At 40.1% G+C, this 13,612-nt stretch overlaps 1 protein-coding gene across 1 annotated transcript; it reads right to left on the bottom strand.

The window, feature by feature from the left end:
* Nucleotides 1–1,315: 1,315 nt before the first annotated feature.
* Nucleotides 1,316–7,609, bottom strand: dnajc25 (DnaJ (Hsp40) homolog, subfamily C, member 25). Its single transcript, XM_084934593.1, has 5 exons — nt 7,200–7,609; nt 3,745–3,897; nt 3,283–3,653; nt 3,096–3,195; nt 1,316–2,224 (listed from the first exon to the last, which is right to left on the bottom strand). The coding sequence occupies exons 1-5, from the start codon at nt 7,587–7,589 to the stop codon at nt 2,102–2,104; spliced, it is 1,137 nt and encodes a 378-aa protein (XP_084790719.1). The 5' UTR covers nt 7,590–7,609; the 3' UTR covers nt 1,316–2,101.
* Nucleotides 7,610–13,612: the final 6,003 nt, after the last annotated feature.

Genomic DNA, 13,612 nt, shown 5'->3' with positions numbered 1-13,612 from the left:
TATAGTACACCTTGCAAGTACTGGGTCGAAGCCCACTTGCCTCCAGAATTGTCTTAATTCTTCATGGCAGATTCAGCAAAGTGCTGGAAACCTTCCTCAGAGATTTTAGTCCATATTGACATAATGGTGTCACATGACTGCTAAACAGCCATGGTGTGAATCTCCTTTTCCACCCAAAGGTGCTCTACTTGAGTACACAGAGCTATATGTCATATTCCAGAATCCAGTAACTGAGATCGTTAAGGGATGGATCTGGTCAGTAATAACACTCAAGCAGGCTGTGGTGTTTAGATAATGCTCAGTCTGTACTAAGGGGCCCAAAGTGTACCAAGAAAATATCACCATCACAGCACTACCACCAGCCTTAACTGTTGATACAAGGCAGGATGGATCCATGTTTAAGTTTTTTATGCCAAAGTTTCCTGTTCTTTGGTGACAGGAGTGGCACCCAGTGTGGTCTTCTGCTGCTGTAGTCCAGAGATGCTCTTCTGCATACCTTGGTTGTAATGAGTGGTTGTTTGAGTTGTCATTGTCTTCTGGTCTCTGGTATCAAGAAGACATTTTTAACTGCTTGATATTTTCTGTTTTTCTGACCGTACTCTGTAAACCTTGGAGATGTTTTTTGGGGAAAATCCCAGCAGGTCAGCAGCTTCTGATATATTCAGACAGCCTGTGTGACACCAACAAAGATGCAAGTCAGGTAAATCACCTCTCTTCATCACTCTGATGCTCGATTTGAACTTCAGCACCTTGTCTTCACCATGACCGAATGCCTGATAATTATATCTGGGTTAACAAGTAGCTGAGGTTTGAATCAGGACTCGTCCTTGGTATGCGGTGGCAGTGCTAATTGGTACTACATATCCAACCAATCATGCTGTTGTTTTCAAGGCAGAAATTAATTTCAGAACAGTTTTTTTAGTATCAGGTTATAAACATGTTTGTTTTAACTGTGGACTCATTCACTTTTGGAGCCAGCCTCCAGTGGACATTAGAGGAACTGCAGTTCTGGTACTTCTATTAAACAGCAGCTGCTTTACTTCAGACTTGAGGGTTTAAAGCTCCACCCCTCTGACATGTGAAAGAGGAAACAAGTGTTTCCGTTAAAGTTTGTAAAAGAAAGCAAGCCAGCATGACTTGAACTGAATTTGTGGTTAATGAAGCAACTTCATTAACCACAAATTACTTAAAATAACTAGACACTCTTTAACTCATGATGAGTCAAATAGAGTAGAGATGTATCTGAATATAGCATGACAATTTTATGCATTCTCCTGGCAGTGTTTGATTAGCGCTCAGAAAACCACAGGGCAGGTTAATTTCAGAGTGACTTTAATTTCGCTTTGCCACTGAAAAAAACGAAACGTGGAAACAATAAATAACACAGAGTAAAATCAACCTCTGAAATGCAGTAAACGGTAAGCAGCCACCTGAACTTCTGAGGAGAGCGATGATGATAAAAAGAGTCAGCGGGTGACAAAGATCAGCTGTTGTGAAACCGCAGCTGTGACTTTGGTTTCCATTTACACAAATGTATACCAAAACACCACGTCTCATTTTCTTCAGATAAAAAAAGCTTCAGCAGCACATCAGAGACAGAAAAGCCCTGGAAGAAATAACGTACTGAAGCTGTTTCTTATGCGTTCAAACAGCTTCTGATTGATGTTTCTAACCGTCGCTGTCTTACCAAAGGACACTTTGGTATAATAACCAGCAGCCGCCTGGTTATTCATCCAACAGAAAATCACTTAATAACACCTCAAGCTCCAAAAGTCACTCATTGTGTTTTTACCAGCAGGAGAAAACCAAAAATACTAATAAAAAAAATTACTGAATCATTATTAAACTTCCCTCTACTTAGTTTGGAAAACAAAAACATAATAAAAAATAGCCATGATATAAAAAAAATTACTGAAAATCTCAAGCTTCAGCTCACAGTTTATTCCCTCCGTCGTCCTGTCAGAGGCCCGAATGCTATGAAAATATCTCTGCTATATAATCTTTCTGTACAGGTACGTTTCTCACACAGCGCGGCGACCCTCTGTGTGTGTGTTGGCACCGAGGCAGGCGTGTCCGTCATCGAGGATGCTTTCTGTGCCGCTCAGTCGTCGATGAAGGTCAGCCGGCCCGGCCCCTCGTTCTTCATCCAGCGGCGGTACCGCTTCATCCTCGTGTCGGTTGCCATCTTCACCTTCATCTCCTCCTCCTGCTCTTTTCTGTACACCTGAAAGACAAAGACATTTTAAGATAATGTATGGAACTGAACAAATATTCGCTAAATTAATTCAGCACAGCGAAAATAGGATAAAAATAAAAAACGGAATGGCACAAAATGTCCCACTAGGATCCTCGAAGGGCTAATATATTGACGGAGGATGCAGTATCTGAAACCATAAGGCTGTACCAAAGCTCTTCCCATCACAGCTATTGGGTCTAAGAATTCTGATTCTGCACGGACAAAAGAGGTGAAGCTGGAAGCAGGAGCTACAGGTAGGTTTGTTTCTGACTGGTCAGGAGTAACTGTTGAAAGATGCTGACTACACAACAACAACATGACTGACTTCTGGAAAGCTGCCACACTCTTAAGGTATTTACACATCAGACACGTAAAAGACGCTCACACAGATATCATAATTTTATTGGATGAATTTGCAGCGATCTGAATAAACTAATCTGACCAATCACCGGTATGCAATGGCCTTTACTTTGAAAGTCCAGTCTGGCTAGTTCCATTCCTTTCTGTCAGGTGATTCCCTGATATCATTAAACTGTTTCAAATCTTTCATCTCACAGTTTGGATGTAGAGCACCACTGTCTTAGACTGCAGCTGCTGACTGTAGTCTTAACCTGGCCCTGCTATGCAGAGCTTACTGAGGCTGCAGAAAAGGACAAGGTCCATCATCACCAGCTGCAAGTCTGTGCAACACCTGAAAGACCTGCGGTCAAACTAACACCAGCTGCCTTTAAAGGATGGAGCTGGATTAGCTTTTATTCATGAAGTAAGTAAGGAAGAAGAAACTAAAAATGTACCAGGAATATCCAAGGAGGAGGCTGTAGGAGGGAAGAAGCAAAAGAAAGAATTGACTGTGACCAACCTCGAAGTTTTCTTTGATCCAGAGCTGTTTGTCCAGGAAGGTCCGCTTGGTGCTTTCCTCCAGGCGGTCAAACTGAGTCTGGGACAGCTTCATGTGCCTCCTGAGGATAAAGCAAGGTGAGAAACTTCTAAACATGTTTCATGTCATTCATCCCGGCATTCATATTGTAGCTTAAGCCTGAGCTGACCTGATGATGTAGAGCTTCTCCTCATCTCCATACTCCTCTCTGCAGATGGTGAAGCGGTACACCCAGGACACGTACCATGCCACGTAGTTGGTCAGGTAGTACGGGAAGAGCACGATCTGACACAGCAGGATGTCCGACAGGTTGGGCTTCTGGTAACCCCCTTTGATGTCTATCTTGTTTTTGATGATGTCGCGGATCACCTCTTCCTCCTGCTCCCGGATCTCCTCCTTGGAGCGTCGGTTCTTGCCTTTTTCCTTGGTGCGGTTGAGGAGGCCTTGCTGCTTGGCGATCTCCGTGGCCTGGATGCGGTACTTGGGAACGGTCATCAGGTAGTTGATGGCCTCGTTGTAGCTGCTGTGCCAGCTGTAGTACTGCAGAGAGATGGGAACAGGTTTGTAAATAAGTCAGATGATGTTCAGCAAACCCTGAATATCACCTGGCTTACTCAGTATGCGGTCTTACCTGGAAGATGGAGATGGCACAAATGGTGACCAGGACGACGACCCGGACGTCCACTTTGGGAGCGAGCCGTCGGCGGTAGTAGGCATAGTAGTGCTGGTAGTACTCCTCAGGGTGGTCCAGCATGTAGTCATAGTCCCGCCGCGTGTCCTCATCCTGCACACACAAAGATCAGCAGGTTTTAATTCCTCCAAGAATTAAAACACCTATGAGAATTGAGTTTGTTAATCCGGAGTGAGGAAAACACTGGTTTTCTGTCTTAGTAGAGCTAACAAGCTCTGGGTCAAATACTGGTTTCCACTCATCCTACTCCTCTCATGCTGCATTTCATTTTCTCTGTCAGTCAATATAGCACATTAACTGGCAGAAATTGCTTTTATAATTTTATAATCTGACAGATCACTGGACACTAAATGTGTTTCTTTCAAATAAAATAAAGCTACAGTATCCGTCCTTCTAACTCTTTATCAGCCAGTTCTCCTGCACTGAAAAATTTACTGTAACAATCAACTCTAATTCATCACAAAAGTGTTTTGTCAGGTGGAGGTCTGGACTCTGCGAGGGGCAGTCAAGTTCTGCCACATCAACCTTGCTTTATGCACTGGTGCAAAGTCTGCGCTGAAGCATTGAGGGTCCCTTTCACTTGCATCCCACGGTTTGCATCATGCTGGGTGATGTTAGGCTTGGATGAGGCTGCTCAGCCATGGAAACCTATTCCATGAGGTTCTCTACACACTGTTCATGAGTTAATCTGAAGACCACATGAAGTTTGAAGTAGGGGTGGGCGATATAAACGATATACGATAGAAACGATATAAATTTGGCCAACGATAGAGATTTTGACTATACCGCTCTATCGCGGTAGCACATGTTGATGATGTCATCAAGCTGCGTCTGTTTTGGTCGAAAGCATCGCAGCAGCTACAACCATTATCATCTGCAAATTATGCCAGCCGACAGTCATAGCAAAGAGATGAAGCACTTTTGAAATATGGGGAAAGCCAAAAACTGCGCTTCCTCCACTTCCGTAACATTGATTCATTAATGTTGAATTCTCTCGCAGCTGCTCTATTCCCATCTTGTTGCAGTATATTAATGACTAACCTCGTATTGTGGATGAATAATCTCAGTTGTTCTCCTGACTGAAGTTTGGCCCGTGTATAGCATCCTGCTATGCGATTGCATTTGTCCCTGACCACCAGAATCCCTCACGTTAACTTTTATCGAGTGGAAAAAAAAGTTGGCGTTCATCCTCCAGCTTCACTGTGTTAATGTTATGCTAACATAGCTGTGTCGCTAGCAATTACGTAGCACAACAGACTACCAGGTAGTCCAACTTCAGTAACCCTGCAAACGCCACTGCTGTTTAGTTTTCTGTCTTCATTTATGTTGGAAGTGGTAGCAGAGCTGTACGTTTTAATTAGCTTCAAAAATCTCTCAGTCAGAACATGGTATATCATGTTTAGGTGTAAACTAGCGAGCTAACTTCCTGTTAACTTGTAACTCCGTTAAATTTAATAACTTCTGTTTTCATGGATGCCTGGATGTTAAACTTAATTGTTACACCTGGTAAAGCAGCAACGCTGATGATTTGATTAAAGATGAAAGAATTTAGACCGTTTTTAACTCTCAGTGTTCGTTTGACTTTGGGACCCGAGCGGGACAGAGTTTTGGACCCAGATTACTCCGCGAAGCTCCTCACTACGGCAGTCGTAATGCTCTGACAATCCATCAAGCAGTGCAGCTTACCAAAGTTGTACTAAAACATTTTTAACAGATTTCTGCACGCCCAAATTGGTTCGAGGTCAGTAAGCACAACCAGAATTCATACATAAGGCACACTCTCGATTTTTGAGAAAATTAAAGGATTTTAAGTTTGCCTTATAGTGGAAAATACGTTATACAGAAGAAAAGAATATATCGCGATATATATCGTTACCGCACGTCAAATTATACTGCGATATGGATTTTAGGCCATATTGCCCAGCCCTAGTTTGAAGGTCTGCACCGTTTGATGCTACAGTAAGTTGTTGATCTCTCTGAACTGTCTGCCTCAACATCCACTGACATGGCAACAACTGGAACACTTGAATTCAATGATTTGGATGCGTGACTTTTGGCAATAGAGCATACGCCAGTGGATAGAGTATAACATGGAACAAATGATTAGTTCTTAAAGAATTACATTTTTTGTTAAAAGCAACACTGAGGTCAATTACAGAAATAATTTAAAACTGTTCAATACATTTTATTTAACTCTATTTTTTTCTTCTTCTTTTTTTTTTTTTTTTTTACTGAACTGCAATTGATGGTAATTATTAAACTTTACCTGCAACTCTAGACTCTGGTTGAATGTAAATGACAAAGGTGTTGAATTTAAGATTAAGTACTTTATCTCTATAGTAACTACCAATAAAATGAACAGCCAGATAACAAAGCCAAGATGAACATGAGTCCTAAAAATACACGTATGTGCGGCAACTTTTAAAGTTTTGAACATGGGTGTAAATCAGCTATGAAATACATCATGTTTATGCATGTGTCAGCTCTGATAATATTTAATGAGAAAAGTAAAGAATATTCATGTTCATGTGACTTATTTTTTTCTTTAATTTGACAAGTGGTGTCTAATTTTTGTGTTTTCCTTTACCTAAAGAAAGATATTTTTCATAAATTTGTACATGGATGCATAAATCTGTACAAACTGCTGCACAAAAATTCACCAGAATACAAGAAATAAAGAGTCTGACACTCAGAATACTCAAAAAGAATACTCAAATAAAATCTGTTATCAGAAAATATCAGTGCTTGTATTGCATGCATTTAATTTGTTTGTGCTCCTTGCCCAGCTGTCTGAAGCTTTTTACCACGTTATTACTTTTTCTCCTGTCATGTTTTAAAGATTTATTTTGTTTAAACATGTTTTTGTACTGGGTTTAAAAGGGAAACTTCTGCTTATAGGTTTGAATATATCCCAACTCTAAAGCACAAGTCTCTACCCCTCTGCAGACTTCTGGAAGCTGGCCAATCAGACAAAAGTTAGCTTTTTGGACAAATGGCCTTGAGGAGACAGCTCTTTGCTTACAGGATGAACTGACCAGCATAAAGGCCCAGTTTTTGGACTATGAATCATGCAAGGTTACTCTAGAAAAGTTCAAGGTTACAAATATGGAAATAAAAATAACTTAAAAATAGTGGAGCGCTATTGAGATGGTCAAATATCAGAGGATATATTACAGGATCGGAAGCACAAGCTGACTTCATGTCTATTTTAGGACTATCAGAGCAGTGAAGAATTAAACCTGCAGCACAGTTTGAGGTAATACAAGATTGGATCAAATAGACATGATGGCACAAATAGTTTCCGGGTGGATATTACAACAAATGAAACTTTTATGAGGAAATTAAAAAAACAAAACACTGTAAAGCTTTCAAACTTCCCACACTCTCGGACGAACCTTTAACGTCTCGTACGCGGTTGCGATGAGCAGGAACTTGGTGTGTGCAGATTCCTGGGTCTCCCCCTCCAAGCCCGGCTCCCCCGGCCTGAACCGGTCCGGGTGGTACCGCCGGGCCAGTTGACGGTAAGCCCGGGCGATATCCGACTTGGAGGTCTCCCGAGTGACACCGAGCACGTCGTAGCACACCTCCTTCCCACAGTACAGACCCTCCACCAACGCCGAGACCGCCGGCAGGGAGGACACGGAGAGGAGAAGCACCGCGAGGCGCCACCACGACTTCACCGCCCGCGGACAGCCGGTGCTCCGTCCGCCACCGCTCCGCTCCCCGGGAGCAGCCATCTCTGCCGTCTGCCTGCCTGCTGTCCCGTCGCTCGCTACTGACGACATCAAAACGAGCCGGAGCGGAAGGATGACAATCAAAGATCGTTTGGTGTAAAGATGAAGCCTCCTTTATTTCTTTGATTAGTTCATTTAAGTTTTTTATTTTTTATTGGTTTTATTTTTCGGTTCCAGCCTATAATGTTCCAGTTCTCTAAATTAAAATGCACAAATATACGAAATACTGTTTTTTTCTTCCTTTTTTTAAGTCGCTACAACACCTTGTCATCTTCATAAACCTCATAGTTTAATGGTTCTGGGACTGTCAACTGCTGCTGGTACGTCATGGATTTCCAGGTGAAAATATTGAGTGAAACTACAGTGAAATTATTATTTGTTGAAACAATTATCCAAAGATGAATTTGTTGATGCTCTTGTGTGGATAATGTGTATCTTTATTTCACATGGAATCCCTTTTTATTGTTTTTATAACTGATAAAACTGCAGGATACAAGATATTTTTTTCAGCCCCTGAGGTGCAGCACATCATAAAATGTTTCAGATCTACAGTGGCTGGCCTAACCAAATTATAGCCTACTTTGCAGTCAGATTTAGCACAAATAAATAAACAATACATGTAATTTTGCCCTAACATCTCATCAAAAGCATGGTGGCTTTGACGAGACTATTCAGGGAACATTCTGGTGAAAGGTTTGATGGATCAGAAACAAAATAATTTTATTGTCACATGCTGTGAATTTCTTTTCTAGAGTAGTCCACACTACAGGCTCTTAATCAGTGTGATATTACTGGTGCATTGCTCTTGTTTCTGTAGTTAATTATGTTCCACTCACATATATTTAGTGTTTGGCTGCCTCTGTTGATGCCGGCCATGATGACTGAAAATTCCCCACTTACTTGTGATAAAGATCACTTCCTTTATTCTAGTTACTCAGATATTCCAAGACTGTTTCCCACAGAAAAATGCAGATGTGTTCCACATTTGGGTCAAACATTAACTTCTAAATATTTATAGGAAATAACTTACTGCAATTACAGTTTTCAAACGACAAAATCTATAAAGAGAAAGTTGAAAAATAATTAAATAAATGATCGGAGTGATCCGTCTTTCTTTCATGAATAATCTTTGAATTGAGACTGAACGATGACGCGGCATCAAGCGACAGGCTTTCCGTCGCCTTCTGGTGGTTGATTTAACAGTTGCAGTGAAGCGGTTCAGATAAAGCTTCACACAGATATCAAGTCTTTTAAAGCTTTCCCAGTTTCCCCCTGTTATTTTAGTCATTTTTAAATCTCCTTTTTAAATGATGATAAATGTTGCTTCTGCTGTTTTAATATTTTATATGATTTTCATGAGCTGCTAGTATGGAAGTATGGAAGCCTGTTTCTGCCACAAAAAATTTTCTCAAAATTTCGACTTACTAAGTTAATATCTCAAAACTTTGACTGATTTTTCTCAAAATTTTGAGTTATTAATTCGAAATTTCGAGTTAGTGCTGCCAATCAGTAATCGTGAATGGCGTCATTTCCCTGTTACCTGGAAGCTGAAGCCCTCAGCTACAAATGCTACAGCTAAGCTACCAGTATTACAGCCAGTCATGAACGCACAAATTGCTGATTATTTTCAGTGTGGCTTCACAAATGATGAAATCCTTGTGTTATTAGCTGAATCACATGGCATTACTATCACCAAACGTACTCTCGAAAGTGCCAATTTGTTGCGATCCAGTTTTGAGTGTGCTTTCCATGTAGATTACTGATTGGCAGAGGTAACTTGAAATTTTGAGTTACTTTTCTTGAAATTTCGAGTTATTAACTCAAAACTTTACATTTTTTTTTGTGGTGGAAACGGGCTTCCACATTTGTTTGTCTTGTGTAAATCACTTTGTAAAAATGCTTTGTAAATCATCTGTGTTCTACTTGAGCGCCCTCATGTGGCAGTTTGTGGTAACAACAGAGACCGGATTTCCTGAGCACACGCTCCGTGGTAAGTACTGTAACAGTTCTGTGATTTATTTCAAATACTCATATGTAAAATGAATAGATCCATGATTTCATGCATTTACACCAAACTATGACCCTGACATCCAAACGTTCCAGCAAAAATTGCGATTCATCAGGCCAGGCAACATTTTTCCAAACCTCTATTGTCAAATTTTTGTGAGCCTGTGTGAATTGTAGCAGTTTCCTGTTCTTAGCTGTCAGGAGTGGCACCCAATCTGGTCTTCTGCTGCTGTAACCCATCTGCTTCAACGTTTGACATATTGTGCATTCAGAGATGCTCTTGAGGATACCTTAGTTGTAACAAGTTGTTGTTTCGTTACGGTCAGCTACAAAAGTTTGGCCATTCTACCCTGACCTCTGTTATGAAAAACCATGCCACATTTAAAGTGTCTTAAATCACCAATCTTCTCCGATCCCGAGTGGCTGACTAGATATTTGCGTTAACGAGAAATAACCTAACCATTTACTCAAGGATATATGAGTAAATGTTATTTGTATTGTAAAATTTCAGTTTTGGTTTTATCAGAAATTCCACTTTCTGGGGAGCAGTGAATAACTGAATGATCTCAAAGACATCTATTATGTAATTACATGTAAATCGCATTAATTTAATTTTACAATTTCTAATTGTAACATCTACTATTACCAGTAGCAGTTTATAAAGATTTAAAATTAATACTGAGTTGAACTGAGTGCAGCATATTGGTCCCAACAATCCCAGTTTCTCATGGGACCCCTTGGGAAAATTAATTGCCCACCACTCGTGTTCTGTTAAGTGAGGAGTGAGTGATTTCAGACACAGTTGATATTGGTGGGAGCAAGGCAGGGGCACATGCCCACTTAAAAACAAACTAACTTTAACAAATTAAACCATATAAAAAAAACAAATCAGCTGCATCTGGTAAGTTACTTGTACCGAGAACTGGAATACTGTCCTGTGGCCCAGTTTCTGAAGGAAGGGAATAAGGGAAGGAAGAATACTCTGCTTCAGTACATGTCACATTACATGTTGGCATTCATGGTTCCCTCAACTAACTGTAGATCCTCAGTGCCAACATTACTCATGCAGCCCCAAACAATGACATCCCACCACCATGCTTGACTGTAGGCAAGACACACTTGTCTTTGTACTCCTCACCTGGTTGCCACCACACACCCTGACACCATCTGAACCAAATCAGTTTATCTTGGTCTCATCAGCCCACAGGTAATCCATGTCCTTAGTCTGCTTATCTTCAGCAAACTGTTTGCAGGCTTTCTTGTGCATTATCTTTAGAAGACATTCCTTCATGGACGACAGCCATGTGATGCAGTGTGCGGCATATGGTCTGAGCGCTGACAGGCTGACTCTCCACGCCTTCAACCTCGGCAGTAATGCTGGCAGCACTCATACACCTATCTTACAAAAGATAACCTCTGGATATGACACTGAGCATGTGCACTCAACTTCTTTGGTCGACCATGGTGAGGTTTGTTCTGAGTGGAACCTGTCCTGTTAAACTGCTTGGTTTTGGCCACTGTGCTGCAGCTCAGTTTCAGGGTTTTGGCAATATTCTCATAGCCTAGGTCATCTTTATGTAGAGTAACAATCCTTTTTTCAGATCCTCAGAGAATTATTTGCCACGATGTTCCGTGTTAGACTTCACATGACACCAGTAGGGGTGTACTCAGTTTTGTACAGTGTTATACAAGCTGTACACTGACTACTTTACATTGTATCAAAGTGTCATATTTTCAATGTTTTGTTATGAAAAGATATAACAAAAATGTGAGGGGTGTACTTGTACTCACTTTTGTGAGATACTGTATGTACTTCACTCAGACCCATCACCACCAGGTGTCGCCCTTGTTCTCTTAACAAATGGTGTTTTCTTTTTTAAAGCTGACTATTGTTTGTACTTAGCCTTGTAGTTTATATAAAAGGGTAAGTTATGCATTCATTATTAAGTAATAGTAAAGTTATGATTATGTTTGTTTAAGAAATAATTTATTACCTAAAATTACTTTTAGACAAATTATATTTATACCTAATATCCAGGTGTTCCCACAAAATTAAGTCTGTGGCCTAGCTTGAAGCTTCCTCATTATCAGTAAACTGTTTCTGAGATGCACTTTCATCAGTAACTCAGAGCCACTGCCTATTGTTGTTATTTCAATATTAGCAGGAAGCAGTATCTGCTCTCTATGACTTGGCGCGGCCATTGAGCAACACTATCTTTACCACATATGTTTCTGAAATTGTCAAACTAACCTACTGTGTTAAAAGAAATGTTGAAAGAAATGGCAAACACCTAAGAAATTGTACAGTGAACATTCCAGTTGGCTGAGGCTAATCCAGACAGATGGTTTACTAACTTAGAAGCATATTCTATTTTCTCGCTATGCATAATATCAGGATCGATTTAGTTTCATCAGCTGTTTATGCAACATTTTTTATTAGGTAAAAAAAGCATAATTTCAACCATCCGATCGTTCAGTCTGACGTCACTAGCCGTGTCTGGGCCTAAACGCTGCTGCAGGTCCATATATCAAATGATCACTGTGGCATTACTGAGAGTTAAAACACTGTCTTAAGTCTTTCATCTTTAATAAAATTATCAGCGTTCTGCTCTACCAGGTGTAACAACTGAGTTTAACATCCAGGCATCCATGAAAACGGAATTTATGACATTTAACGGAGTTAGAAGTTAGCAGGAAGTTAGCTCGCTAGCTTCCATCTAAATACAATATAGCATGTCCTGACTGCGGGGTCTTGGAAACAAATTAAAACGTACAGCTTTCTTATCACTTCCAACATAAATGAAGACAGAAAACTAAACAGCAGTGACGTTTGTAGGGTTACTGAATTTGGCTAGCTGGTATATAATGATGTGCTACATGACCGCTAGCGACACAGCTATGTTAGCATAATATAAACAAGCTAACTTTTTTTTCCACTTGATAAAAGTTAACGTGAGGGTTCTCAGTGGTCAGGAACAAATGTAATCGCATGGCAGGATGCTGTAAAAGGACCAAACTTCAGCCAGGAGAACAACTGAGATAATCCATCCACAATACGAGGTTAGTCATTCATATACTGCTGCATGGGCTGTGCTGTAGTTACATCGTAAGGTTTTAAAAACTGAGCTTAAATCAATGATTAGTGGTAATAAAAGCAGAGGGAGGTCAACGGTGATCACTGACTTTTTGAGATTAAATAGAAGAAAATACAAAGCATTAAACATGTTAACAACACAAAAGCCATATTAAAAGCAGACTACTTTAGGCCCGGAAGTAGGATTCGTCACGTCATCACTTAATAATCGGATTGCTTTCTGACAAATATAACAAAGACTTTAAAGTGTTGGCTAATAATGGTCTATTATTTTATAGCTAGCTGATGATAGTGATGTTTGATTAACTTTTGCAAACATTCTTTTTTCTAGTTCAGGCACTCCTTCTGACAGTTTTAGCAAAATATTCATACACAGTTACATGTCCATTGCAAAATAAAGTAGTACGGTTAACAGTACCTTTTCACTGATGGTAGTAGTAATGTTATCATAAATGAATGTGTTCATGAGCAAGAGTACAGGTAGCAGTGGCAGTTTATTGCACAGAAACAAGAAAAAAAAAAACAGAACAGTGAGAAAATTAATGCCAAATGTTAATGTATATATTGATGACTTTTTTTCTACAATACTACAGTCATTGCCATTCAGAGGATAAACTGAATGTATGTTTAAATTGACAAACATCTGCAAATTACAAACGGCCACGTGTCACCTTTGTCCTCTGAATAATAACTTTTATTTGTGTTTAGCCTATTTATTCTGTATGCTATTGGTACATTTATTGTTTTGTAAAACAAGCTATCATTAGAATACCAGATGCCCATGCATTTTTAGAAGGCGGCTTTGGCCTGAAAGATCCATTTAGGGACTAGAGAGGAATTCACTGAGCTAGAGAAAAAGCACTGCGGTAGATGTGATATGGAAGGGATAACAGTCAGATCTAATGAAATTTGAATTATCAGGCTACAAACATAAAAAGCTACAACTTTTCATATGATTACACAGTGGACAGTA

The sequence above is a fragment of the Perissodus microlepis genome, chromosome 7 (assembly GCF_051167445.1).
Source record: "Perissodus microlepis isolate ML-2025 ecotype Zambia chromosome 7, ASM5116744v1, whole genome shotgun sequence".
In the NCBI taxonomy this organism is placed as follows: domain Eukaryota; kingdom Metazoa; phylum Chordata; class Actinopteri; order Cichliformes; family Cichlidae; genus Perissodus; species Perissodus microlepis.
Note: the sequence above shows the minus strand (reverse complement) of the source record. Positions and strands in the feature narration are given on the sequence as shown.

What these genes read in the sequence shown, in the direction of transcription:
- dnajc25 (XM_084934593.1), bottom strand. Translation starts at nt 7,589, where the DNA reads ATGTCGTCAGTAGCGAGCGACGGGACAGCAGGCAGGCAGACGGCAGAG. An exon ending in GTGCCATCTCCATCTTCCAG is followed by an intron (nt 3,654 to 3,744) that starts GTAAGACCGCAT and finishes ATCTCTCTGCAG; the next exon opens with TACTACAGCTGGCACAGCAG. An exon ending in GGATCAAAGAAAACTTCGAG is followed by an intron (nt 2,225 to 3,095) that starts GTTGGTCACAGT and finishes TTTGTCTTTCAG; the next exon opens with GTGTACAGAAAAGAGCAGGA.